Raw genomic sequence first — 25,124 nt, forward strand, 5'->3', positions numbered from 1 at the left:
AGTAGCTAAAAGTAGGAGAGTTAAAATTAAGAGCTTAACAAATGAAAAAGGTTCTCTGTCTCTCAATTGCTTTCCCTATCTACCTGATTTAAACAAAATGCAGAACCATCAGATGCAAAAGAGCTGGGTGTTGGTCTATGAATTATTAGGAGTGCTCATCTTTGAATCACTTAAGTGACAGCTGTCTGCTACCCAACTACTTATATTTCACAAAAGAAAATACATTTGATTTATGTAGTCAGCATCAAACTAAAGTGGCATATGTTCTTAGACAACTGCTGCACAATGAGCTATTTTCTCTGAGTTCACAAAGCACTAAGATTTTTATATAGCCTTCCTCACATGAATGCCCAGCCTCCTGCCCTATTTCATCCCTCGCCTTTGTTACAGCACAATAAGCTCAATTTTATACATTTTACAGCCCCAGTCAATCATAACTCATGTACTTAATGTTACACACAAAAAAAAAAGAGCTTTCTTCAAGAAGAATCGAAGCCGACAGGAAACTCCAGAGATCGATTAAAATGCTGTGATGATTAGACCTCTATCAACTATTTTGTGTATGTAATGGCGGCACTGAATTTCTGAAATGTAAGTACTCAAACTTTCCATTCAAATAACAGAGCTACCAGCTAAATGATACACAATTATCTGGCTTTATTTGACACCAGAAGAGATGCTACAAAATAGAAAAAGATCTTCAAAGCATTTCTAAAAGAAAGTAGAAATCAATCCTTCTTCCCCTGTCTAACCTTTTGCCATATGAAATTGTCTTACTCCTGCAGTTAAGTACATCAGCAGAGGCTGAAGTTGCAGCATGCTATTCTTAACCTTTCTCCAGATCTCAAGTGGAAGCAGGCTCAGCAGCTGTCTTTTTCTTCGGACTTTTACATCACTGGTACAGAAGGACCCACTCCAAGAGACCATTTTTTTCATGTGGAAAAAGAAAGTCCACACGTGGGGGATCACTGCTGACCCTCATAGCAGTCCTCCGATACAGAGAGAAGACGGCACAAACACGTAACTGCTTAATCAATATTTCTATTCCACAGCTGCTTTTGCATCACTGCTGTGTTTATATAACATGAAGGAAGAGGCAGCTCCAGAGCAGGAAGCAAAAGCCCACGTAAGAATTTTAGGACTTACATCATGAAACACGGTATTAATGTTTACATTGTAATCATAAACCATCACTATTAAAATCTACAAGTAGAAAGTGAAGTGGTACAAAATTCTGAGCATGATGTGATCTCACTTCTCTACTTTGACAAAACATAAGGTAGTGTTGAGATAACTTCTTCATGTATTTTTCAAGTACTCTTTTTCAGGCACTTCAAGCAAAAGTAGAAATTTAAGTGGGCCTTGTGGCAAAAGTACAGGACAACTATTACGTAGGGATTGTTGACAGTCTCCTACAAACTGGGATACATGCTTATTCTCTTTGAGGGAAACAAACAGAACAGAAGAGATTCAATAGAACGAAGACTTACAAATCGTCACGGCCTTGCAGAACACCTGAAGGCAGCGTGATTACCCATAACGGTCAGCAGCACTATTATGAAATCGGAGTAGTCAGGATTACATTGCATCACAACACGTTATCTTGCAATTACCAGAGAACAGGTATCAATGGCAATGCTCCCACAGGTTGTGAACAGCCCACGGCTGCAGGGCTTTTACAGAACGCCCCCATCACCCCACTCCTTTTTTCCTGGAGGTGCTGCAAGCACAAACACTAATCCCAGTGGCTGCAGGATAGCACTTACTGCTCGCACAAGGAATGTTAACTCAGGCTGAGCAACTGTACATCTGAGGGGAAACCATCCTGAATAATTGCACTGATTGTATGTAAGAAGCAAAGGCATTTGTGTATTTTTTTTAGTCAGTGAAAGATTTCTAATAACATAGATTTATTTTCCCCCACTAATTATATTTCTAGAAATAGATTTGTGAAATGCTAATCATAGCACTTAGCACCACTTCAGAAGCATTCCATTTCAGAAGCAAGTGAAGAGATCCAAATCTCTTCAGAAGAGATTTGGATATTCTGAACCAATCCGTTTTGGATTTTGGAAGGGCGGAGGTAACATCAAGAAATAACAAAACCCCAGATAAGTAAATTTTGCTAGCAGAACATTGCACCTGAGAGCCCGTGTATTAGTTTTAGCTTAATTATACACAAAGTTTTGTGATGTGGAATTGGAGCGTTAAACAAAGATAAATAACAGGACCCTGGACTCAAAACAAAGACGAGTCCCACTCTGTTACAATCCAAGGCACTGCTATGTAACAGCTTCAGTTAATTTTAAATATTTTCGCTGCAATATTTTTGTCAGACCAACAGCATCAGGAGGCCGACTGCAAAAGGTACACTGTCCTGACAATGTACCTAAGGGTGTGCAAGAAAGTCCTTTTCCACGTCCAACCAGTGAACATTCCCTGAGTCATTACATCCACACACCAACAATCCCTCTACTACTATCAGAAGATAAACTTTCAAAGAACAGTAAGCCAGGCTTAACAGGCACCTGACTCTGCCAAAGATACCAAACCATATTTTGGGCCAAGTCACTCCCAAGACAGGTGTATTTGCTTACAATTTAATTTCCTCTAAATCTTCATTGGCAGCTTAATGGGACAAAACAAGGTCAAGGACAGAAAAGGCAGTAAGGCGGTACTCTGCAAGACATAAATGTTAAGTCTTCAGATAAAACTACATTTGGTAAGTGTGTAACAATGAGAACATTAATCAAAATTGGTGATTAAAACCTATTTAGATGTATTTTAAATTGACCAGCCCTTTAGTCGTTACCACCTGAGTAGACGTGAATTCTGTGATGTTACGTGTAGCAGTTTGGCAGAACTTAAATATTGGGACTCAAATTAATGCACAGCTGAATTCACAGGGCAGAGTTATTAAATGTCAATATGAGCTGTTGATGCAACCATACGTGGTGGTCTGTTTCTTTAACCTTTAGACTTTATCAAGTTGGTCAAGACCTTGTCTAGCAGCATAGCAGATTCCAGTCCACAAAGAATAAGAGGGACAACTTCCTTTGGCTTGATTCTTGTGTGAAGACCTGAGCCATTTTTCCAATGGCCAGGACCTCAACCATTTTTCTTGTTTAACTTCCTCTCAGGATGAACAGCTTACTTTAAGATCCTTGGCCCAAGCTGGTGGGCGTAGGGAGTAGCCTGCTTTCTCTGCAGCCTCCTGTCTCCGAAAGGGATGTTGTAAAATCTGTTGTAGAAGGTGAACCTAGAAGCAATTAAAATGAGTAAGTTTTTATACAATATGTTTTCCTGCAAATAAGAAAAGTCTCTGCCACTTCGTATTATGCACCCTCCTGGCTCCAGAAATTGTTCCACGAATTGTTTTAGGATTACTATTAGAATAGTAATACGATAGAATAGGATTATTATTATTATAATTAACACTATTTATAATTAATAGTTAATACTGCTAATATTATTGATAGCATTGCTATTATTAGTAGTGATTGGTATGACATGGAACAATGTTGGTCGAAGTGTAATTTGGGTTCAAAGTGCAAACTCAACAATTGTTTCACTAACATTCAGATCAGTTATTAACAAACATATCCGGGAAAAAAATGACTAATTTTACCTCTGAAAAATCATTCAAATTGGCTTTTTGCACTGCTGATTCTGCCATCCAATTTCTAAGCACGTATCTGGGATTAACAGCTGAAAGCAAAAGTAAATCATGATCAATTCAGTTAGACATATTCAACAAAAACAGACCACAGTCATAGAAAAAAATCACTGAAACCATTGGGATGTTTTAATTTGCAGATCAAAAAACATATGAGAAGGAAAAATCATAAAATTATGATTATTATTTAAGGTAAAAAGGAACTATTAAGATATTCATAAAACCGTATGTACTTAGTTTTCCTTAATTCTGTAAAATGAATCAAAAAGTTACCCATAAAAGCCTTCAATGTTGCATTTAGGCTTTTTTTTTTTTTTTTAAGAAACCATTTTTCCAACTTTGTTGTTCCTTTTTTTTTTTTTTTTTTTTTTTTTTTTTTTTTTTATCTGTAATTCACAATTCTTTCCACAACTGTCTGCTGTATCTTTTTTGAAACACCCGTGACGACTGCTCCCTTCTCTGACATGTTCCTGGCTGATTGTGTCTAATTAGTGGTAGGGAGATCATAAGGACCTTGAAAATGAGAATGCTGAATTAGTAACCCCGGCTACATCTTCATGGATGGTAAATAACAGCTTATAAAAAAGGAGCTCTGCCAACCCGTATGCCAAGGAAAATGCTCATAAGCCTACATGCTTTTTATTATCAATTTGCTAGCAGATTGAACATCAACACCACTTTTATTTTTCCTCTGCAATTAAAGCAAAGGATTCTGCTTCAGAAACAGTCTTCCCTTTAATTAATGATCAAAACAATGTTACAGATTAATTGTAACAAATATTTCCAGCTTGCATCATGCATCTTATTTTGACACTAGTCTGCATATTTTCCCAAATTTAGTAGCTGATTTATCCCATGAAGAGATTAATTAGTAATGTCAGAGCCATTAGCACCTATGGCCCGTGATTTATGGGCATAAAAAAAACCCTCATCTGTTCCTTCCCTTTCCACTGATGTCCCAGTAATGTTTTGTATAAATAGATGTTAGTTCAAGCCTCATGTTTTATATAATATGAAATATATTTTTTTTTTTCAAAAAATCAACGCAGCTGTATATTCCTCATGTCCTGGTTTTGGCTGGGAATGGGCACGTGGCTGTGTGGGGCTCAGCTGCCTGCTTGGGTTAAACCTCAACCCTTACAAATTCCCTTACAGATTATTTGAAAGAGAAATTAGAAAAAGCAAAGCATTCATGAAAAATCTCCACCCCATATTTCCCTCTATTAATTCCTGTTGTCAATTTGTTATGATCTTATTTTATTTACAAATAATAGCATATTAAGAGGGGGAGGATCAGAAAAAAATATAATAAGATTAAACTTAATTTATTTCTATTTCTCAACTCACTCTATTCTTGCATCTCCTTGTACTGCTTCTTCAGCTTGCAGACATAACTTGTTTATCCTACCAAGACAATTGACAGCTTTGAGGAAAGCTATGACAAACCTCCTCCGAAGGTTTTGTGGTCAGACAATCGCAGGATTTAAGACTGAAAGCTCCCTGCAGAGAATTAGTGCCTAGCTCAGTGAACGGACTCCTCTGTAATATGCATTGTTTCTTAAAAAGGACCATTTCACCAGCTGACAGACCAGAATTTACTGAAGCTACGTAATCAGTGAAACAACGCTTGCATGATTATTTTATGTCTCACAATGCAACTAAATTCTTTATGTTTGGAGCTGAATGATAGCCGTTTTAAGCCACAGGACTTGACATAAAGCAGCATTGCACAATGGGTCTTCATGTTAATTAGAAAAGTAAAGGGCAGAAATCACTCTCTGCTCAAGTCCTGTACCCTGACCACTCACATTCCTGCCAGCAGAGGGAATGTGAAGCTCTTTGACAAGACGAGATGCGGGTTGAAACCAGCAGCACTTCATCTCAGATGACACTGTCACTTACTAAACAAGCACAAAGCCAGACAAACGTCCTCCCTTAGAATCACAGAATATCCCAAGCTGGAAGGGACCCACAAGCATCATCGAGTCCAACTCCTGGGTCCCCAAAGACCACCCAAAAAAAATCAAACCATATTTCTGAAAGCATGGTCCAAATGCTTCCTTATCACGTTCCTCCATCATAAAAGCTGTCCAGGTCATATAATAACACTCAGGCACTGTGTCCAGGTTAATTGCTTGAGAATTAAGAGTGGAGTGAAATGCAATGCATACAGATAGAAGAATTCTTATTTTACATGTTAGCGTTGTGCTGTATGACCTTACAGAAATTAAATGCTGACAAATAGGATTGGCCACTGGGAACCCTGATCACCCCTCACATAGCCATAACAACACCCTGCCCTAGCCACCAAAAAAAGTCTTGGCAAAGTAATTTGCTCTGGCTGAGCATTCGATTTAATCCTGTACATGGATTTTCAGTAGTTAAGTGTGACAACAATGTAAAAAGAATACTAAAAGGTGGAGAAGTGAACATATGACTCATACAAAAATGGTAACTCACATTAAAACCATAACTCATATTAGTTAAGAGAATATTTGTCCCAAAAATACATTCTTAAAAATTGCAAATTGAGAAGTTTCACAGTGGAGTTAAAAATACCTGTAACTGACACAACTGACAAGATAATTATGAAAGAAGAAGGTAAGTCAGATTAGAAAAGGACAAAGCATAAGAAATTTGGTGCCCTAACAAGTATTTTATGATCTGGCCTACACTTTTTTTATTCTCTTTTTAATGTATTTCTTTTGTATTCCATTAAATACAATGACAGACTTGTATTGGGACTGAGATTGTCAAAACTTTTTGATCAACTCCTAAGGAACTAATTGTACGTAGTACACAATAAGGTGCTACTAAACTAAAAACTAAGTGAAGAGAGAAAAAAAAGAATTTTTTTCAGACTGGGCTCTGCTTACAGAGGCCAATACAGGAGGGCAGGAGGTGCTCCAGGCACTCAGCAGCAGTTCCCCTGCAGCCTGTGGAGAGGCCCCTGGTGGAGCAGGCTGTCCCCCTGCAGCCCATGGGTCCCACGTGGAGCAGATCTCCACGCTGCAGCCCGTGGAGGAGCCCCCAGTGGAGCAGGTGGATGTGGCCTGGAGCCAGATTTGCCACGCATGTTGTATTGACAAGGGGTAGCTGGTAATAAAAAAAATCACATTTCAAGAGACCGTAACAGGTGTCTAAGAGATCTACATAAATGTATGAATGTAAAAGAAAATAACTTTTTAAGAAACTTCAGTCACACTGTAAAATGGAGACACTAGCAAAAATGTAACAAAGTCTGTTGATCTTTTAAAAGAAAAAATACAATTTTAAAGAAAATAATAACAAATTGACCTCAGTAGCCTGTCAGGAATTTCTGCTTGCTCTGTTGCAGGAACATGGAGTGATGACAGATTATATGGAACTTATCTAATTTAACCATGAATATTTGCATATCAAGCTTCAGTCTGCTACCAAAGCTGAGACCAGTAGCAGAAGTGTGGCCCTGGAGGGAAAGTCTTTTTCTTGTTTTGTCTGTCTCCAATGCCATAAAATCCTCTCAGATGTGTGTGGATAAATGTGATGCTGGTTTGCAGAAAATCTTCCCAAACTGGGAGTCCTTCTGATTTGGAATGAATACTCAGAATATCCTAACTTCTCTAAAAGCAGATTCACAAAAACATAGAAAAAGAAAAATAACAGAAATTAAAAGTGTGTTTAGATGGCTTTCAGCATTAAATTTTAGCAAAGGTAAGCAGGGAAGCTGGGAACTTCAAAATAGTAGTTGAGCTAAAAGCTTTGAGTACCACAGCTGAAACTTCCCAACCATACCAAAATACAAATAATAAAACAAGCCTTTCTTCTTGTTATTTGTTCTCATACTAACTTTGTAAAAATGCACGTGAAATTGTAAGAAGCATTCTTAAAAACGTATGGAGCATTAGGTAGAAAATGTGCACGAAAACAGTTTGTTACTATCTTATTACTGAAACTCAGTGCTATCTCCTGCCATTTCCTACAAAATCAATTACAGCTTTTGAACAAAGCAGCCAATCAATATCTAATGAAAGAGTGCAGCCATTTCCATTACAGATGTGAATAAAGTACCTGCAAAGTAGAATAACAATGAAGCTTATACTACCTCTTGTGAAGAATTTGACAGATTCTGCATTCACTTCACTCCCCTTTGTCCAGAAATTTTCAGTTGTCACTGTCTATTGTAGGCAAATTTCACAAGTTCCCCACAGCTTATACAAATCCAAAAAAGAAAAAAGCCTCTCTCTGGATAACTTCTAGAATTTCATATTCGCTGTTTGTGCTGTGATAGACAGATATATATCTTTACCTTTTTGCATTTACAGTAACTTGGTGAATTAAAGTAAATGGGATATCTAATCATTCAAAACCACACCTTCCTTTCTTGATTGTACTTTCAAAAGTATGGAGTTTTTTTCTCCAGGTGCACAAAAAAAACAACAGTGGTTGTCTATCAGAAACATTAATTCTTTGTAATATGTAGAGAGGATATGCACATGTTTGAACTTTTGGATAAATCCTAGCCCATTGAGCCAATACAGGATGGCTATTGACTATTTCTTGATTTTATCAAAGTTTCGTTATTGGAGAAGAACAATGTTCTCAGCAACGCAAACTGTTACGATCACAGACTGCTAAAGAAAGGAAGATTCAAGGAAAAGAGAATGGACTCAAGAAAGCAGATCTAGCTGAAGTGGAAGGGCATCTCTCACAAGGAAATAAACCCTAGGGGTCTTTTAACAGAGCACCCTATGTTGCAATGAAACATTAAATTTGGATAGCAGCCAGAACACATCCACCAGTTCGGGACACTAAGGTGAAGCCAAACTTGAGACATCACAAAATACTGACAATCAGGTCACATTTTAGTTCTCCTCAAAAGGAAAAAAACATTAACATTAACAGTAAAGCAACCTAAGTGCGAAGTTAGTTGCCACCTCTAAGCATATGACTTCCTCTGGATTGTTTTACTTACCTGTCATTCTTTTTCTTCTCTTGACGTCTGTATCACCCTTGTTACTAAATATAAAAACAAACAAAAAAAAAGTAATTGTGAGTGTTGCTCATTTACATTTTTCTCATTCACATCACTCTTCACCTTTTTACTACAATAACCATCTACTATTAACAGACAGTAAGTCAGTAATTCCACTATTTGAACCGCAAGAACTGATCAAACACTAACCGGTGTATTTATTTTTCTCTTGTGTTTCTTCTTACCCTTTTTCAAGGTATTAGCCATGAAGTATTCAGTTTCCTTTTCAGAACTTTCACACATACTTCTTCTGTGTTTCCTCAAAAAAGTTCTGCATCCATTCTGCAATAGCTGTCTGCAATTCCCATAATGAATATATTCCAAATAGCTTTTGTTTCCTACTGCAGGTGTGTGTGTATATAGATAGATAGATAGATAGATAGATAGATAGATTTACCACATACTCTTGAAGTTGTAATATTAGGCAAATAATAATAGGCAAATATTACGTAGTTACGTGTCAAACATAACTGACACACGTGCTTCCAGTGGATTTTGTAATTATTAAATCATTAAGTACAGCTTTGATAACACTGAACATGACTAACACATTAGACTTGGGAAAAACTGCACTTTCTTGTAGGTTTTGTATATTGTATTAATGTTTTACTTAAGAATTGTATTTACTGACTAAAATTTCCAAGTACCCAATATGTACTTCTTTCCACTAGTCAGCCATGCATAGCATATATGACTATGAAGAACGCATGCAGTCTTTATGGATTTAAGATACAAGAATTGGTAGGAAGTTCTAACATGAATGTCCTTATCCACACAACCACAGTGGCATCCCACCACAGTCTGCATATTCACAGCTATGCAACTTCCACCCCAAGTCATCCTAAGGCAGTAATAGTATACAGTAAAAAAAAAAACGTATTTCCAGTAATGAAACACTATCCACTCTTCTTTATTTGCACAAACTGAATTTCATATTCTAAGAATTTTATAGAACAGGTATTTTAACAAGAGCAATTAACTCAAGAAATCTGATCAAATGTTCACCAAAAGATGCCAAAAACAGACAACTCCTCCCATATCATTTTTATGTACTTGTGTCAAATCAGAACTATAATGGTAATTGAAGAAGCTAGCATAATCTAGAACCATAAAGACAAAAAAGGCATTACAAATCATGTCTAGTCTAGCTTACCAGTCCCAATAAGGACTACAGAAAACACTGTAGATTCTGGCATTCTTGCAAATACACAGTTGGTGTCATTTTTAAACATGAAACTCCAGCAGACTTACTGTTCTAATCGCAAGAGGTACATAGAGACCCATTCCGAAAATAACTTGTGTTTACCCAGATCCTGGAGAGCCCAGAACTCCTGGAGAGAAAGAAAGAGTTAATCACAGATAACAGAATTTTGTTACTGTTAAGCAAAAACTGATGTGAGCAAATTTTAAGAGGATATAAAGGAGAATCATGTAATGAATCCCCAAGGATTTCTTTGCCCAAAATTCTACTAGCATCTTTATTTTCTATTTAGATTACTTTATTTTGCCAGCATGATGTATCTGTATTATTCCACCTCTGCTACAGCAAATTCTATGTTAATACCTCCAGCTCTTAGCCCCTATTTTTCTTTAGCTTATTTGCTTTATTTTCCTTGCTTTTTAACTATAGGTATCACTCCCTTCTGTGCTTTGTACGTTAGAAGTTAGGGAAAGGCAGTGGAGCTTCCCAGGAAAAGTAAACATTCCCCACATTATATCAGGGCTCTGTCTAACCTGTTTTACTCACTTGATATTGAGTGTTCCTAAAATGGGGTGCCTGTATTAATTAATACCTCAGGGATGTGGAGCTCCTTTAACTGGTCTTCAGTGATTTCACTCAGCTCTCGAAACGTCATTGTAAAGTCAGCCCTCCTATCTTCCATGAGCTAGTGAAATAAAGATATTTCTATCAGTGTTTTTTAAAGCACGAGGTATAAATTCAGATGTTTGCCAACAAGATTAGCAAACCAAACTCACTTTTAGGAGGAAAGCAATCAAATAGTTGTCATTCTCATCGTCCCCAAGGAGACCCAGTTTTGTTCTGAACAATTCTGTAGAACTGAACATAGCAACACAGTAAGGAAATTGTCACATAACATGATTTGTAGTATTGTGACTACAGGGAGGGAAGTTCTAGAACTGCGTACCGGGTATAATAGTGTTGACCATATCCCTCCAGAACCTGGGAAGCTCTGCAAGAATAAACGAAACATCAAATTCTATGGAATTACAGCACTACTGTGGGTGCAACCCTACTGTACACTAAGCAATAAAAACTTCTGTCTGGTATCTCAAAAACATCAATATGCTGAATCTGAATCAACTGGGATCTGTAGTGGGAAAAAGACTGAGGGGAAACAATTTAACAGACAACGAATATATCAACAGCTGTTGCAAAGAAAAATGCAATCTGTCTTTCATATGAGCAAGAAATATCATGAGTATAAACTGCATGAAAGAGTCGTATCAGGAATCTTTACAAAAGGATATTAAAATACTACTCCATAATTTCAGGAGGCTGTATGATCTTCATAAGTAAGCACCTTAAAGAATAAGCTAGATGAACCTATAAAAGAAAACTACAGGCAAGGATCCTGCTTAGGGGAAGAAGAATAGCCCCCACAATATCTAGGATGTCCTTCTAGCTGTTTTTTGCTATTATTTATGATTACTGAAAAACTTTCTCCCCTCCCTCTACCTTATTCTGAACAATAATTAATTCAGAATCAATTTTCACTTAGAAAAAAATGACTTAGAAAAAAAAGCTAATCCCTTTCTTTCCTATGCATACAGTGATTAGGTGTCTCCCATCTCACTAGTTCTTTTAAGCGTTTAGATATTTTAACGATTACTTACAGCTGCTTTTGCCTGGGATCCAATAAAGGTTTTAGAGCTTGTAACAGCTTGTTCAGATTAAAGAGCCCAACATTTGCCTGGTTTCCTATTTTATACCTCCCTTCATCATCAGATGTGTTTGGAACAAAATCTGTTTCAAACAAAACATTACTTTTCCCCAACAGAGTAATTACAAAAACAATCAATGTTAAAATATTGAACTACAGTCAATCTTATCAATCACAATAAATTAATAAAAGTGCTGAAGATATTGAAATATTTAAACTTAGATCACAAGGATACTTATTTACAGTGGATTAACTCAGGATCTAATATTTGCAAATCTAGAAGTACATACTTCACAGACACATTTCCATATGTCGTAGGCGGCATTTTCCAACTTGAATATACAAAGTAAATTCAGATGTTTAAACATTTTTAACACTAAAAATGTATAAAAACATATGCAATGTTTTCACTAAATCTAGTGCTACTATTAAGTACAAAAACTAAGCAAATAATTGTACAACTAAATTATGGATTTACTGATAATTTTGTAAAAGTAACACATACAAACTTGTATTAAAAAAAATAAGCCACCTGAACAGGACTTTGGTTGAATAAGCAAGTTTTACGTATTCATTTATGAAAAATTACAGCTAACACATTCAAGAAAAGAAATCCATATTTGTGAGATAAATGTGTGATAGGTCAGCTACAGGGTGTTCAGAAGTTAAATGTACACATATCTACAGCATCAGTCTCAGAACGGATGCAGTATGAATCGCCTGTCCAGATCAAAAACAGATAAGCTGATCAATGCATACTGCATTGCCTGAAACCTCAGAGGACATCAATACCAACCAGCATTAAGGAGGAGACCTGTGACACATCTGTCAGGTCTGCAGATCCGTTCAGATCTGAATCTGAACGCTGTAAAGCATTTCATCCAGCTCTAGGGTGTAGTGGGTCTGGCTAGGATGGAGCTCATTTTCTTCATGGCAGCCTGTCTGTTGCTGTGCTTTAGGTTTATGACTAAAACCGTATCGACAACACACCAAGGCTTTAGCTACTGCTGAGCAGCGCACAGCATCAAGGCCTTCTCTATTCTCACTCTGCCCTCCCGGCAAGTTAGGCTAGGGATAAGCAAGAGGCTGAAAGGTGACACGGTCAGGCTGGATGACACCAACTGATCAAAAAGATATTCCACGCCACATAATTCATCTCTGCCTATGGCAGTGGGCTTGGAGTTAATTTTTAAGGTCCTTTCCAACCCAAGCCATTCTCTGATTCATGTCATATTCAGCAATAAGAACTGGGGAGTGCTCTTTCCAAGGTACTGCTTGGGGACAGTTTGGGACAGTCTGCTGGTGCGAGCGACTGTCTTGCATCACTTGTGTTCTCCTCTCCTTTTTTTTTTCCTCTTCACTTATTAAACTGTCTTTAAGTTGACCACAAGTTTTTTCTCACCCATGCTCTTCCAATTCTCTCTCTCGCCCTGTAGCAGTGGGAAATGAATGAGTGGCTGGTGGGGGCTTAATTGATGCCTGGGGTCAACTCACCATAAAAGACAAGATCAGAAGCCAGAATAGACCTGTTTTCTCAATACAGTAGAAGTCATATAAAATCTACTCTCATGGGATTTCCTTAATTTGTGGCTGTAATCTCATGAAAACAGATTATGAAATAAACATTAGTGGTTCTGAAGCTTACTCAGATGAAAGTTCCAAACAATAATCAAATGTAACACATTTATGTACGTACTAGACCTACACTTATCGATCTCAGACTGACTGAGTTCATACTTTCAAATAAAAGGGTAGATTTGATTTCTTTTTCTCCAATATATAATTAGCTGCTGTGACTACAAACCCAGAGCATAATGCATACAAAGTTGTATCCAATTTTTGGCATAGGCCCCTTATAGAGGTGCAATATTTTTTTTTTTTTGGGGGGGGTGTCTATTATGGCACCTATTCAAATGAAGAAATCCATTAGGAAACATTCTTCATGAAAACGGGTTTAATAGTGACATTTCACTTTTAGACTTCTAGCACTTGAAACACAACCTGCACAGTGTATTATAAACTGGCCTTTGGTTTATTTTTCCCCTAAAATTCTTCAAACAATACACATCCTTGGGATTTTTCTGCTAACAACAATGGACATTTTCATGCACACAGAAATTACATAAACTAATATGACATTTATTTTAAGTCAAAAATAATATTTAAATATGGGTGCATGCTACACTCACTTGGATCATAGGAGTCCATAAATCCAAACGGACCATAATCTATTGTTATGGATAATAAGCTGAAGTTATCTGTATTGCACACACCTACAATTAAACAACAAGGAAAAACAAAAGTTAACGTTCTACCTGAACTCTGTAGTCTCTAGAAGATTTCCTGTGAAATCAATCCAACAAATCTAGATAACATTGTAGCAGTTACCTTTAAGAAAACAGATTCAGGAAAATAAACTTGTCTCTTGTATTCTTGACCTGGCAGGCATTTAAAGTATGAACACTAGTTTTTGCTACATTATCTTGCATCTGGTTTTTATACCTAGATGGCACTGTTTCCTTCTCCATTCAGCACAACACTGTTTTGAAACAGCATCTTGCACAACTTGTCAGTTAGCTTCTTCTTTCCAAGTTGATGGCATGCTTTATTAGCAACACAATGCTCTTTTATTTTTCATAATGTAAATCTGAAACAAAGGTGGACAGCACTCTATTCTATACACTATAAAAGAACGGCTTTTTATGCAGATGAATCAAATTCCCAGCAACACATGACATCGATACATGGTCTTTGTACATCAGACATCCACAACAATTCTGAGAAGCCCATATGCTTGTTCTGTTCCTGGCTTCTGTCAGATCCAGTCATGCTTTGAAAAATCAGGAAGTTCTCTCTGTTATGAAAAGAACTCTTCAGTATTAATGCACAACAGATACTGCTGCAGGCACAGACATCAGAAGGACTGAAGAACAAAGTGACAAACGAAAGCCATCTTTAAGTATACAACTACAAAGAGTCACTCTCATAAAGCCAATACAGTGACAACATCTACTGCTGCTTACCATGTGCAAAACCCACAGACATCCACAATGCAATCAAATTTGCAGTCTCTGATACGACTGTAGAAAAAAATTCCTAAAATGAAATACACATTTTAATTTAAATAAAACTACGGAATACAATGAATAATGTAAACATTTGATTCACTTTAGAAATACTTAATACATTCTGGTTTTAAACAGGTATCTTTGATCTCTGTCAGTTGGGACTGGTAATTCACATTCTAAATGATATGACTGCAAAACAACCTTATCCAGCAAAGACTATAATTAAATAGCTATGATAAGATATACTAAAAGAAATTTAAAAGACCTAAAAAGAAATAAAGACACAATATATACTATTTTTATATTAGGAAAAATGTAAGTGATCCCATCATGACCACAGCTCACTTGAAGCCTGGGCAGTAAGAGAACAAGAAGTAATGGAAAATGGGAGCTTCCCAATAAACATTTCCATAATCAAAAGTAGTGAAAAAAAGAATGTTCATAATTGATTTTGAGAAAAACAACAAGAAGCAGGTTTTCGTTGTTAGTGGTTTTGTTTGGTTTGGTTTCTTTTGTGTGGTGTTTTTTGTTGTTTTTTTTTTTTTTGGAAGAGTAAAAATTGCTTTTGCTAATAAAACCAGGAAACTTAATTCTACTTTTAAAACCCTATAAACTGAAAAATTAAATAGCTTTGTATAATTTTTGTTCATGTGGTTGTGGAAAATATAAATAGCTTCATACAGCTAATAAAAAAAAGACTTACCAGATATCGATCTGAATCATTCACAGCTATTAATGGAAAATGTTCCTGGATGATAAAATCAAGCAATCTCCTGTAATATGAGATGCAGAATTCATTACATAAAACAGGTACTTTTAGAACTGATCATTCAAAATTCTTACCTTTGAACAGATAATGCTGATCTACAGCCTGCTGCAAACAGGTATTAGAAAACCTAATCTGTTTACTCCTGTAAGTTTTGGATTAAGCCCTTCCAAAAAGTTGAAGATAAAAGCTAATGTTCCAGTTACAAACATGACTGGAGACTGCCACAATGTAACCCCATGTGTTACATTTCCAGAGCACATTAGGACCTGGTTTAGCATACTGTAATATCAATCTTTTAGGAAAAAAATAATTTGTAGATAAGAAAAAAAATGTATCACTACAAGGAATGACTGCAGATCAGAATATTCCACAAAGAAAAAAATTATATCTGAATTCTTAGGAAGTACGGTTACTTGACACATTAACTGGCCATCAACATGTTCATTAAATCCCACAGGACACAAACATTTTAATTAAAGAAAAAGAAAATTACAGTGTTGTGTCACCTTAAATTCAGTTCCTTAATTCAGTCTTTCACTTTACAACAAAACACCGCTGTGAGGTTTCAAAAAAGAGAAAGAAAGACAGCGTGAAGTCATTCAGGAAGTTATCTTGAATTATCTGTTAATACAATATACAACAGCTGCTACTTCTCTTTCTTGATTTTAATCACCCCAAAACAATTTCTGTTGCAAGTGATTATCAACCAGCACAGTACTCCTACGGGGGAATGACCAACATTAAAGGAGTTAAAATAGAACAAAAAAATTGCCTTGCTAATTGCCTGAGATGGAATAAAGTAAATTAATATTGCTAAAAGGCTTAAAGCTGTGCAATAAATTCTTACCTAATATGATTCTCTGGTTATATGTGTTCCTTAAAAGCACAGCTTATACAACAAACTCATGCTAGTGACTTATTTCACAATTCTGCTAATTTAACTTCACAGAAAACTGAGAAATCTAGGGTATTAGTCACCGAACTTACAACTGAACAAACAACTCCCCATTCCTCCCAATGCTTAGTTATCAACCTATTTTAGGTATAATACCTTTCTCATTTTATAAGATCCTGGCCTTAAAAAATAGGTAAGGGATTTTATCTGTGATTTTGTATCTTTTGCATATTTGTAAAAAAAAAAAACATCGTTATCTTTCTGAATTATGCAGTCTTCCTTTCTAAATAACTTTTGCCTAAATTTCAACTGTACATATGCATTCCAATATATATTTAATTATTAAGAAAACTAAAAGAATAGTTACAATGAAGATTAAAATCAAACCTTTGTAAGTCCAGCTCCCCAGAATGAGCTAAGATTTCTAACGATCCTATACGAAACCACGATTTGGCAAGACGTAGCACTATAGCACCTTAAACATAGACACATGTTTAAATGTAAACAGAGTATCAGCAAAACAAATTAATCCCACAGTAAAAGCCATTATATGTCGTTTCTATAGACAAATAATTTATATACGCATAGTTAAACACGTATTTCTGTAAGTATGCTCAATGCATAACAGATGAATACGTAGAATGCTACTTTACTGTATGCTAATGATAAAGCTTAATTTGCTGGAAAGCAATTAGTATTTTTTACTCCTCCACATCTTCGTTTGTTCACTAGGATACACTATACCAGCAAACACAAGCAAAACTCTGATATTAACTTTAGAATTCCCCCAGAGATGCTAGCAACAAAGAAAGAACCAACATAAATCATTTCTGATTTTTCCCCATGCTGTGCCATCCGGCTCCGTTTCAGAACTGGTTTAGAGGATGGAGCAATGGTGCAGCCATGGCAGCGTTCCCATATAGTATTGCTAACAGAATGATGGAAATTTCCCCTAGATTTCAATATCATTTTTGTAACGGCATGTGAAAAAAAAATAAATTCCAGCAACACATATGCCACAAACACAGCAAGTCTGTTCATAGGGCTTCGTTTCTTTATCTAAGTTATGTTTGGGACCGACTTTCTTGGGAAAGGTTTTCTATCTCAATAAATGAAATGAAGACTATTTCACACTTTTATTACACATATATGGCATTAAAGTTGATTTTTGCAATGACAAATTAAATTACAGTATTGTATCATATTATTCTGAAATGTGTTCAATACCTCTCTCTTTCTTAATATTTCCATTGTAAAACTGGTCTCTCCACACTTCATCGTCACTTACAACTAAGCTGTAAGAAACAAGAAATGAAAATTAAAAGGTTACCATAGGAAAGATAATTTTTATTGGCGATTGAGTGATATTTCATATAATATTTTTTTTTTTAGAAAAAAAGATCTTTTTTTTCTTGAAAAAAAAAAAGGTTTGTTTTCACAAATAACACACAGCAAACAGTAAAGCTGAGGCTCACCAAGCTTTGTTAGCAAGATGCATTTCTTTTTTAAGTTGCCCACAGTCGCGTTCAGTAAACGTACTGCATTCATTTGGAACTTCTGTCACTGATTAGTGTGATGATAACACTGTGAAGTCACAAGTCTCTTGAGGACAACAGCAAAATTAGAAAGACAGAGAAATTAGAAGCCAAATTGTTGCATCAGATGGAGGCTGCCCTTTGTATGAGCCAAAACTGTTGTTTCAGTAACCTCGGGCACAGATCTGAGCTCCTTAGCAATCAGGAGCTCTGCAAATAGTATCAACGCACAAAGAAAGGCATAATTTTGATGAAGCATTATAATTTTTCCTTTCATCTTCACTGCTACTTGTACTTGAATTTTTAAAAACAATATCCCCCTTTCAATTGCCTTAAAATTCTGCATATCCTATGCATTTTCACATTTATCTAAATATTGAGATTTGCAAGTGCTTGGAAAATGACCCATTTTGCTTGCTCTAAAACACGTCACAATTTACCCTCATCTTACAAATAAAATATGTAATTTCACTCAATTTTCTTTTATTATCAGAAAAAAAAGAAAATTGCATCAATCAGCACAAACCATGCAAAGGAACTATTTTCTCCTGAAGTTAATGTGTAGGAAGTTTCTCTCCAAAGCAACTCAGATTACACAAACCATTCAGCAGAAGGAATGCTTGGTGCTGTCTTTTGAAGGAAATGTTCTCCTTTCAATAGGGGAAGAATACCTCTTGTTTAAGAGCCTAGCAGCAGGAAAAATTACCTTATTTTGTATAATTATTTTTTGCTTGCTGATAATCAAAAAAGGTCTTTCTATTCAGAATAGCTGGATGGCACAGTACTGGAAATTTAATGCAACTAAGTAAAGGTAACTTTTAGGTAGCTGAAGACCGTACAGAAAACAGAACCAAAACTTCCTTAGAGGAACACAGAAGAGGACAGCAGGCAAATCTAATACTCCATTCATAAATACAACTGAAGACAGTCAAGAGTTGAAACAACTCCCAAGCATTTAATTTCAACAGGTTACAAAATAGTTTTTACAGACTTTAGCATCAAGATTTTGGAAAAAAAATTAGTTGGACCAAAAACGTGGGGTATGCATATCCACATAAATATGCATGAACAAATCACTAGAAGGAATAATTTGTCTGAATTCTTACAATAGTAAGAATCAACAATAACTGTGGCTTTGAAACTATACTGTAATTCTTTTCTGTATTTCTGAAGGCATCTGGTAGCTATCCAAAATGAGCGTTCTCTATCAACTGCAAAGAAAAGGCTGTATTGTTCCAAAGGCAGGAGGGAAGAAAATATATAGAAATTAAAATATCAAAAGTATTCCTCTGCAAACAATTAAAGATATATCAGATAAAATACCACAGGCTGTAGGGTGGTTTGCTTACACTTCCACTCTCGGGTGCTGCTGCTAATACTGGAGCAACATTAGGAAATTTTTTCCAGATAAGATTGTTTTGGAAACATCTAATGATTGGTATGTCTGTAAGAGTAAGTATAAGAAGTGCTGACGTAAGTGAGATGGAAGAATTGATCTTAATTGAGGAAGATTGATCCTAATCAATGAAGAAAATCAAAACAATGAAGAAGATTGATTTTAAATTGATCAAGAAAATAAAAAAAAATCAAAAGAGGGAATGAACCCCAGGCACTAAAACACCAGCATGTACATCAGAGCACTAGGAGAGAGTGGTCAGAATAATAATGTTACTCAGTTCTACTGTTCTGAACAGAACTCTGCCAAAAGGGTTGTTTCTTTTTGACTGTGTAACTTAGCACACTTTCTGCCAAATTCTTACAGAATACCAACACTTTTCTTATTGCTGACAAAAATAAAATAAAATAAAAATCCAATGGGAGAATATAATTTTGTAAGTTACTAATACAAGTTAACGGACGAGCAACACTTAAGAGCTGGTCAGGTAACTGAGCAGCCACGTAAAGATACTTACATTACCACTATAAAATAGTTTTCAAATGGCCCCTGAAATTTATAAGTACCATTACTTGTTCAGCAGCAGACCAGATGTATGTTCAACCACAGGAAACAGAGCACTGAAACTGCTGTTACATCAGAGAAGCTGGAACAGCTCTCACAGAAGGATGGAGGGACTACATCCCACCCCAAGCTCTGCCGAAAGGGTTACACTTTACTCTCCCAAGCATCCTGCATGCTGTTGTGCATGACCACCAAGCATTATATACATATTGGCTTACTTTTTTTGACCTAGCCCACAAGACTGCTAACTAGTAGTCCCAGTATGTGACTAAAATGGTACCAGACGAGGAAGCGTTCTATATCTGGCAGTACAGTCATAAGCTCCAGCACCCCATTGGGAACACAGTACTTGAAATTAATAGAGCAAACCAACCTGCTGGGTGTTCTGGGATAAGCTGTAAGGCTTCTCCCCACACTTCTGCCAAGACTTGACAAGAAGTCTAAGCGAATCTCACCCGCCTCAGTACTACAGCTCCCCATTGGGAAGAATATGGATATCAGCTGGGGTTTTTCCAAATGAAGTCTTGCGAACAGTTTGGGGAGCCTGTACAGCAGTTAAGAGAGCCAGGCATTTAACCAATTTGCCAGCAGAGAACTAAAGCACACTGTGTACTCAACAGAATTGGTGCACTGTTAAGGAGTAATTTCATATTGTTTCACACTGAGCAATTTGTTGAGACGACACCAAAGAAAGGACGCAACCTTGCCAGATGCTTTCCTGCTGATACTCGGGCAGATTTAACATTTTGCATCAATAGCTAACAGCAAAGGGTCTCAAGGTGAAGTCAGTGAATAAACCATCAAAAATGTCATTTACAAACACAGCACTTCAACAGAGCACATGTGTTAGAATTAATGCTAGAGAGATTTGCAGGCACTTTGCAAATATAGAAACCTAGCCATGAGGCAGCTGAGTACTGGCCTTTTCTGAAGAACATTTACTTCTCTAAAGCTTGAAATTCCGGAGTACAGACATGAGATCCCTTGGAACACAAAATAAATTTGGCATTTTAAACACAATCATCTGAAAAATTCAGTTCACTTCATTCTGAGAAGGTCATCCAAATGAGTGAATTTATTAGTCTTCTTTGGTTCAGACAGAATTAGTTTTAAATGAATTTTTAATGCAATCTCCGTCTCTGCTCAAGGGGTGTTGTATAAATAAGGAATTGGGAGCAACTACCTACACTCAATACTACCTCCAATATTAGTATCTATTTACCAGGCAATTTTTCCTACCAATCTTAAAAATTGCAACTGCATGACTATGACAATACAGAAATAGCTACTTTCAACATTTTCCAACTTGGCCAAATACTTAACTTTAGCCTAATAACAGACTCATTGTAAAATGTAAAAGACCATGTAAAATTTTTTAATAGACTCATTGATTATCCTCATACACTAAAGGTGATAGTATTATGTAGAGAGCTGGAATCTAGTCCTGCTGGTTTTACAAGCCTTTCTGGTGAACAAGAAGAGAAGAACCTTTTTTTTTTTTTTTTTTAAGAGAAGAAACTCAGATTGCAGTACCATAAAACCTGGGAAGGGGAGTTAGTGTCAGATACAATCACTCAAACTAATTTTCACTTCTTACTTTCTCCACAAATGAGCTAGATTTCATATTAAGGTAATTTAGTTATGACAGTCTTACAAGCGCACAGCAACTGCTCACCAAAATGCAAAGACAGTACATAATATAGTATTTAAACAAAGTAATATTTTAAAGCATACCAAGGATAAAAGTGAATGGATAAATGGCTGGAGCTTGTTATTACTAGGAAGTTTTCTCCACCAATCTAAGAAACTCTTCTGATTGCATACAGGCAAAAAGAAAGATGAGTCCTGGAAAACAGCTGTCCTGTTTTATGGATGCTCAGTGAAACTGAGAGACAAAATTGCCTTTAAATAAGGATATTGTGAAAAAGAAAAGAAAAATACCTGGCAGCTCTGCTTGTTGGAATTCCAAGATAGTGCATAGCCTCACTACACAAAAATTCTCGCACAGAAGAGCGAAGCACAGCTCTTCCATCACCATTCCTACAAAGAACAAAGAAATAAGAAATCAGTCATAAGATCTGTGCAAATCTAAAAAAAAGAAAACATCTAGTGTCGGTATTTATGAATTAACTGCAACTCACCTGGAGTATGGGGTCTTTCCTGAGCCCTTTAACTGGAGTTCCCACCTCTCACCATGCCTGCAAAAATACCTTTAGAGTTTCTGACAATACATCTTGGGGTTTGCATGAATCAGCTACACAGAATACAGAAGTGAATCAGTCTTTTCAAAAAATACCGCACCTGTTTGTATATACTCCGATCAAGTGAGCTCTTCCATCACCCAGCTGACCTGCCCAGCTACCAAACTGACAAAAATGAAAACCACATCATTATCTTCTATCGATCATGGCTGTTATACTTAACAGTACAAATCACATGCAGGTTCACTGTGATCTATACAATGCAACAGGTTTGCTCGGGTAGCAACTTAGATATTGATCCCTAAGGCTGTATTTCCACACTCACATCAACAACAAATTAGAAAGCCATGGAAAAAAAGTAATATGAGTAATTACAATTTTTTCCCCCTCTAACTTTCAGCTTCCAGTCTCTTTTATATAAGAAGGTTTTTAACTGACATGTTTTGTAATATGTATAAATATATATATGCTTTTTTTTTTTGACTGGAAATTACACATCAAATTCTGTCACTCTTTTCCATGAACAGTTTTATCTATTTCAATGAAATTTAACACTTATTAATCATGCTATTGCTGAATTCAGTGAGGCTCTGACCTTTTTCACTCCTCTGAGCTGGTAATACCTATCACAAATCAGAGCTTGTCAGGCTGCAGGGGTGCAAAGCAGACTCTGCAGGTAACAAAAGTTAAGAGGATAATTTGCTTCTGGGATAAAGAAAAGCAGAGAAGGCAGACATGGTACCATGAAAGAGCATTGTGGTTCTCTTCCACCTCTAGCCCCAAGAAGAGCAAATCCACAGTCTAAGCATCCATAAGCATTTGTGTACTTACAGGCACATATTCATATACTTACAGGTATAGGTACATATATATATATAATTCAAGTATATAATTAAGTATTCCATCTGGATGAAAAGAACTACAGAATTCCATCTGGAAGAACAAGCATTATAGCTACCTGATGTCCTCCATATCTGTGGGCCAATGGAACAGACCCAAATATCACTTTCCCACCACTGACAAACTGCAGAAAATCAGATGTTCCTTGGACAGATATATGAAGATCCAAAATATTTTCAATAACATCCTGGAGAAAAAGGTAATACATTAATGTTTAGTACTTGAATATGATCAAATTTTCAGTGGCAAAGAATGTGTTTTCTATACAGGTTTTGTTATTAAAAGACATCTGACGGTATGTTCTAAATGTTCTATTGCTTTAAAGTGTATATTAAGTGTATATTGTTTATTGACTTTAACAATAAACAGCTTACGAATATTAAAATACATTTCAGTACATGTGTTAACAATCACTATTAATTGGAGAGGAGCAAAGAAAAAAATAATAGCCAACCTCTGAAACAGCTACAAGAAGAACTTTGGATTTAAAAGGTGTAGGATAGACAACTGAAAAAATGCAGTTTCTCACATTACGGACATAATTTTCCTGGATTGGATCAATTGGAAAAGAGTCTGTAAACAAAAAACACATGAGAAATGTTTAAAAAATAGGAATTAACCATATTATTCTTGATAACTTTCCTCTTAAACCCAATCAAAATACTTCAGAAACAATGCATGAAAAATGAAATGAATGCATGAAATGAAAAATAATTCAGAAACAATGCATGAAAAACCTGCATGAAAATCAAGCCCAAATAGTTTAGTCTTATTCTGTTTGGGAAATTTGAAAAGAACTGAGTCCTGCAGTTAAAGTAACAGGCAGAGCATTCCAGTTTTAAGGTCTAAAATTTATTTTGGAGTAGTTTCAATCAATAGTGATTAGAATAGTCTCAGGGCAGTTTTATAATGCAATTATTTTCAACTCTAAAAGGTATTTTCAGTCAGTAAAGTCCAGCCTAGCTGCTCACACAGCTGAACGAAGCAGCCACTGTGTACCCATAACTGGGTTGTACAGCCCATTTGCAGCAATGAACACCAAGCAAACAGCTTGAAGTCTTCTCTGAGTAACATAAACAGCAAACAAAAGGAGCAGAGGATGCATTTCTTGTTGTAGTAATGTACTTCATCCTTCCCCCAGAGCTACTCTGTGTGATGGTAAAGGAGGACAAACATTGCTTTATACCACAGGACTAATCTGGGGGTTTTAACATCTTTCTGGAATTTTGCTTGCAATATTCACACAGTTCCACATTAACGATAAAATTTCTATGCCTTGCAGACACCAATTTGTAAAAACACTAAGTTATTATCTCTGGACAGTTGCTCTTGGCCATGTTCCTCAGCACCTCTAATGACAAATCCTGTTTTAGACAACTGCCACAAGGTTTATCCCTGGTACTTGTTAGCAATCCTACCACCTGACGAAATCATTTATCTGATAGCAATAGATACAGGCAATTCTACATGCCTGAGCACTACACAGCCTTGGGCACTTCAAATCAGGTGCCAGTTTATCAATTTTGCTTTGACACATAACTGGGACTCGTGCATGATGATAAAATGTCAATTTGGGGGGGGGGGGGGGGGGGGAGAATCAACCAACCTCCGTATGGCCAATCTATTTTTAATACTGAAGGTAGCACTTAACCATCTTTGTCATCACCACAAATCCTTCCAGCTCTTTCGAAACGAGGCCTTAATGACTACTAATGACTTAATGACAAGGCAGGAGGCAGCGTACCTATGAGGCTATCTGAGGAGAGCCCCCAGAGGCTGAGGCCGGCGGCTCCCCACCACGTCTCCCCGCAGCCCTGCCATGGGGGCGATGCGTTCAGGGCGAGGGGCGACCGGCAAAGCCCCCAGGAGGGGCAGAGCGGGTCCAGGTCCCCACAGCCGACCCCACAAGCCCAGACGAAGCAGGCGACAGCCCACGGGACGCGGAGCCGCGGCATGTCCCCCAAAAGCCCCCTTCAATAGTGGGGAAAGGGGCATGAGGGGCGCAGCCTCCTAAGATGGCGCCGCTCCCTCGCCCCGCGTAGCGGCGAGACGAGGGGCTAGGGGATGCCCCTCTGTATCTGTCTGTCCGTTTGTCTATGTGTCTGTCGGTCCGTCCTCCGTGCCGCCCTGCCGGAGGGTGGCGGCGGAGTCGAGGTTTCCGCCTCCGGGTCGCGGCTGGGGCCGGGAAGGCGGCGCCGGTGCG

General features: G+C 36.9%; 1 protein-coding gene across 4 annotated transcripts; it reads right to left on the reverse strand.

Annotated features, from left to right (window-relative positions):
- Positions 1 to 637: 637 nt before the first annotated feature.
- On the reverse strand, positions 638 to 24,876 carry LOC101797612 (protein adenylyltransferase SelO). 4 transcript variants are annotated; one of them, XR_003495183.3, is made up of 20 exons: positions 24,666 to 24,876; positions 23,376 to 23,494; positions 22,980 to 23,108; positions 22,122 to 22,186; positions 21,962 to 22,030; positions 21,762 to 21,860; positions 17,553 to 17,620; positions 16,713 to 16,800; positions 15,365 to 15,434; positions 14,617 to 14,689; positions 13,783 to 13,866; positions 11,547 to 11,676; positions 10,838 to 10,882; positions 10,668 to 10,749; positions 10,484 to 10,576; positions 9,942 to 10,021; positions 8,876 to 9,031; positions 8,631 to 8,674; positions 3,629 to 3,708; positions 638 to 3,259 (listed from the first exon to the last, which is right to left on the reverse strand). XR_003495183.3 is itself a non-coding variant. In XM_027450614.3 (19 exons), the coding sequence occupies exons 1-19, from the start codon at positions 24,874 to 24,876 to the stop codon at positions 3,137 to 3,139; spliced, it is 1,677 nt and encodes a 558-aa protein (XP_027306415.2). In that variant the 3' UTR covers positions 638 to 3,136. The 4 variants fall into 4 exon arrangements, 3 of the variants coding, with proteins under 3 accessions (XP_027306415.2, XP_027306414.2, XP_027306413.2); XM_027450614.3 differs by lacking the exon at positions 8,876 to 9,031 and having other exon boundaries at positions 23,451 to 23,494; XM_027450613.3 differs by lacking the exon at positions 8,876 to 9,031 and having other exon boundaries at positions 21,962 to 22,018.
- Positions 24,877 to 25,124: the final 248 nt, after the last annotated feature.

The sequence above is a fragment of the Anas platyrhynchos genome, chromosome 2 (assembly GCF_047663525.1).
Source record: "Anas platyrhynchos isolate ZD024472 breed Pekin duck chromosome 2, IASCAAS_PekinDuck_T2T, whole genome shotgun sequence".
In the NCBI taxonomy this organism is placed as follows: Eukaryota; Metazoa; Chordata; class Aves; order Anseriformes; family Anatidae; genus Anas; species Anas platyrhynchos.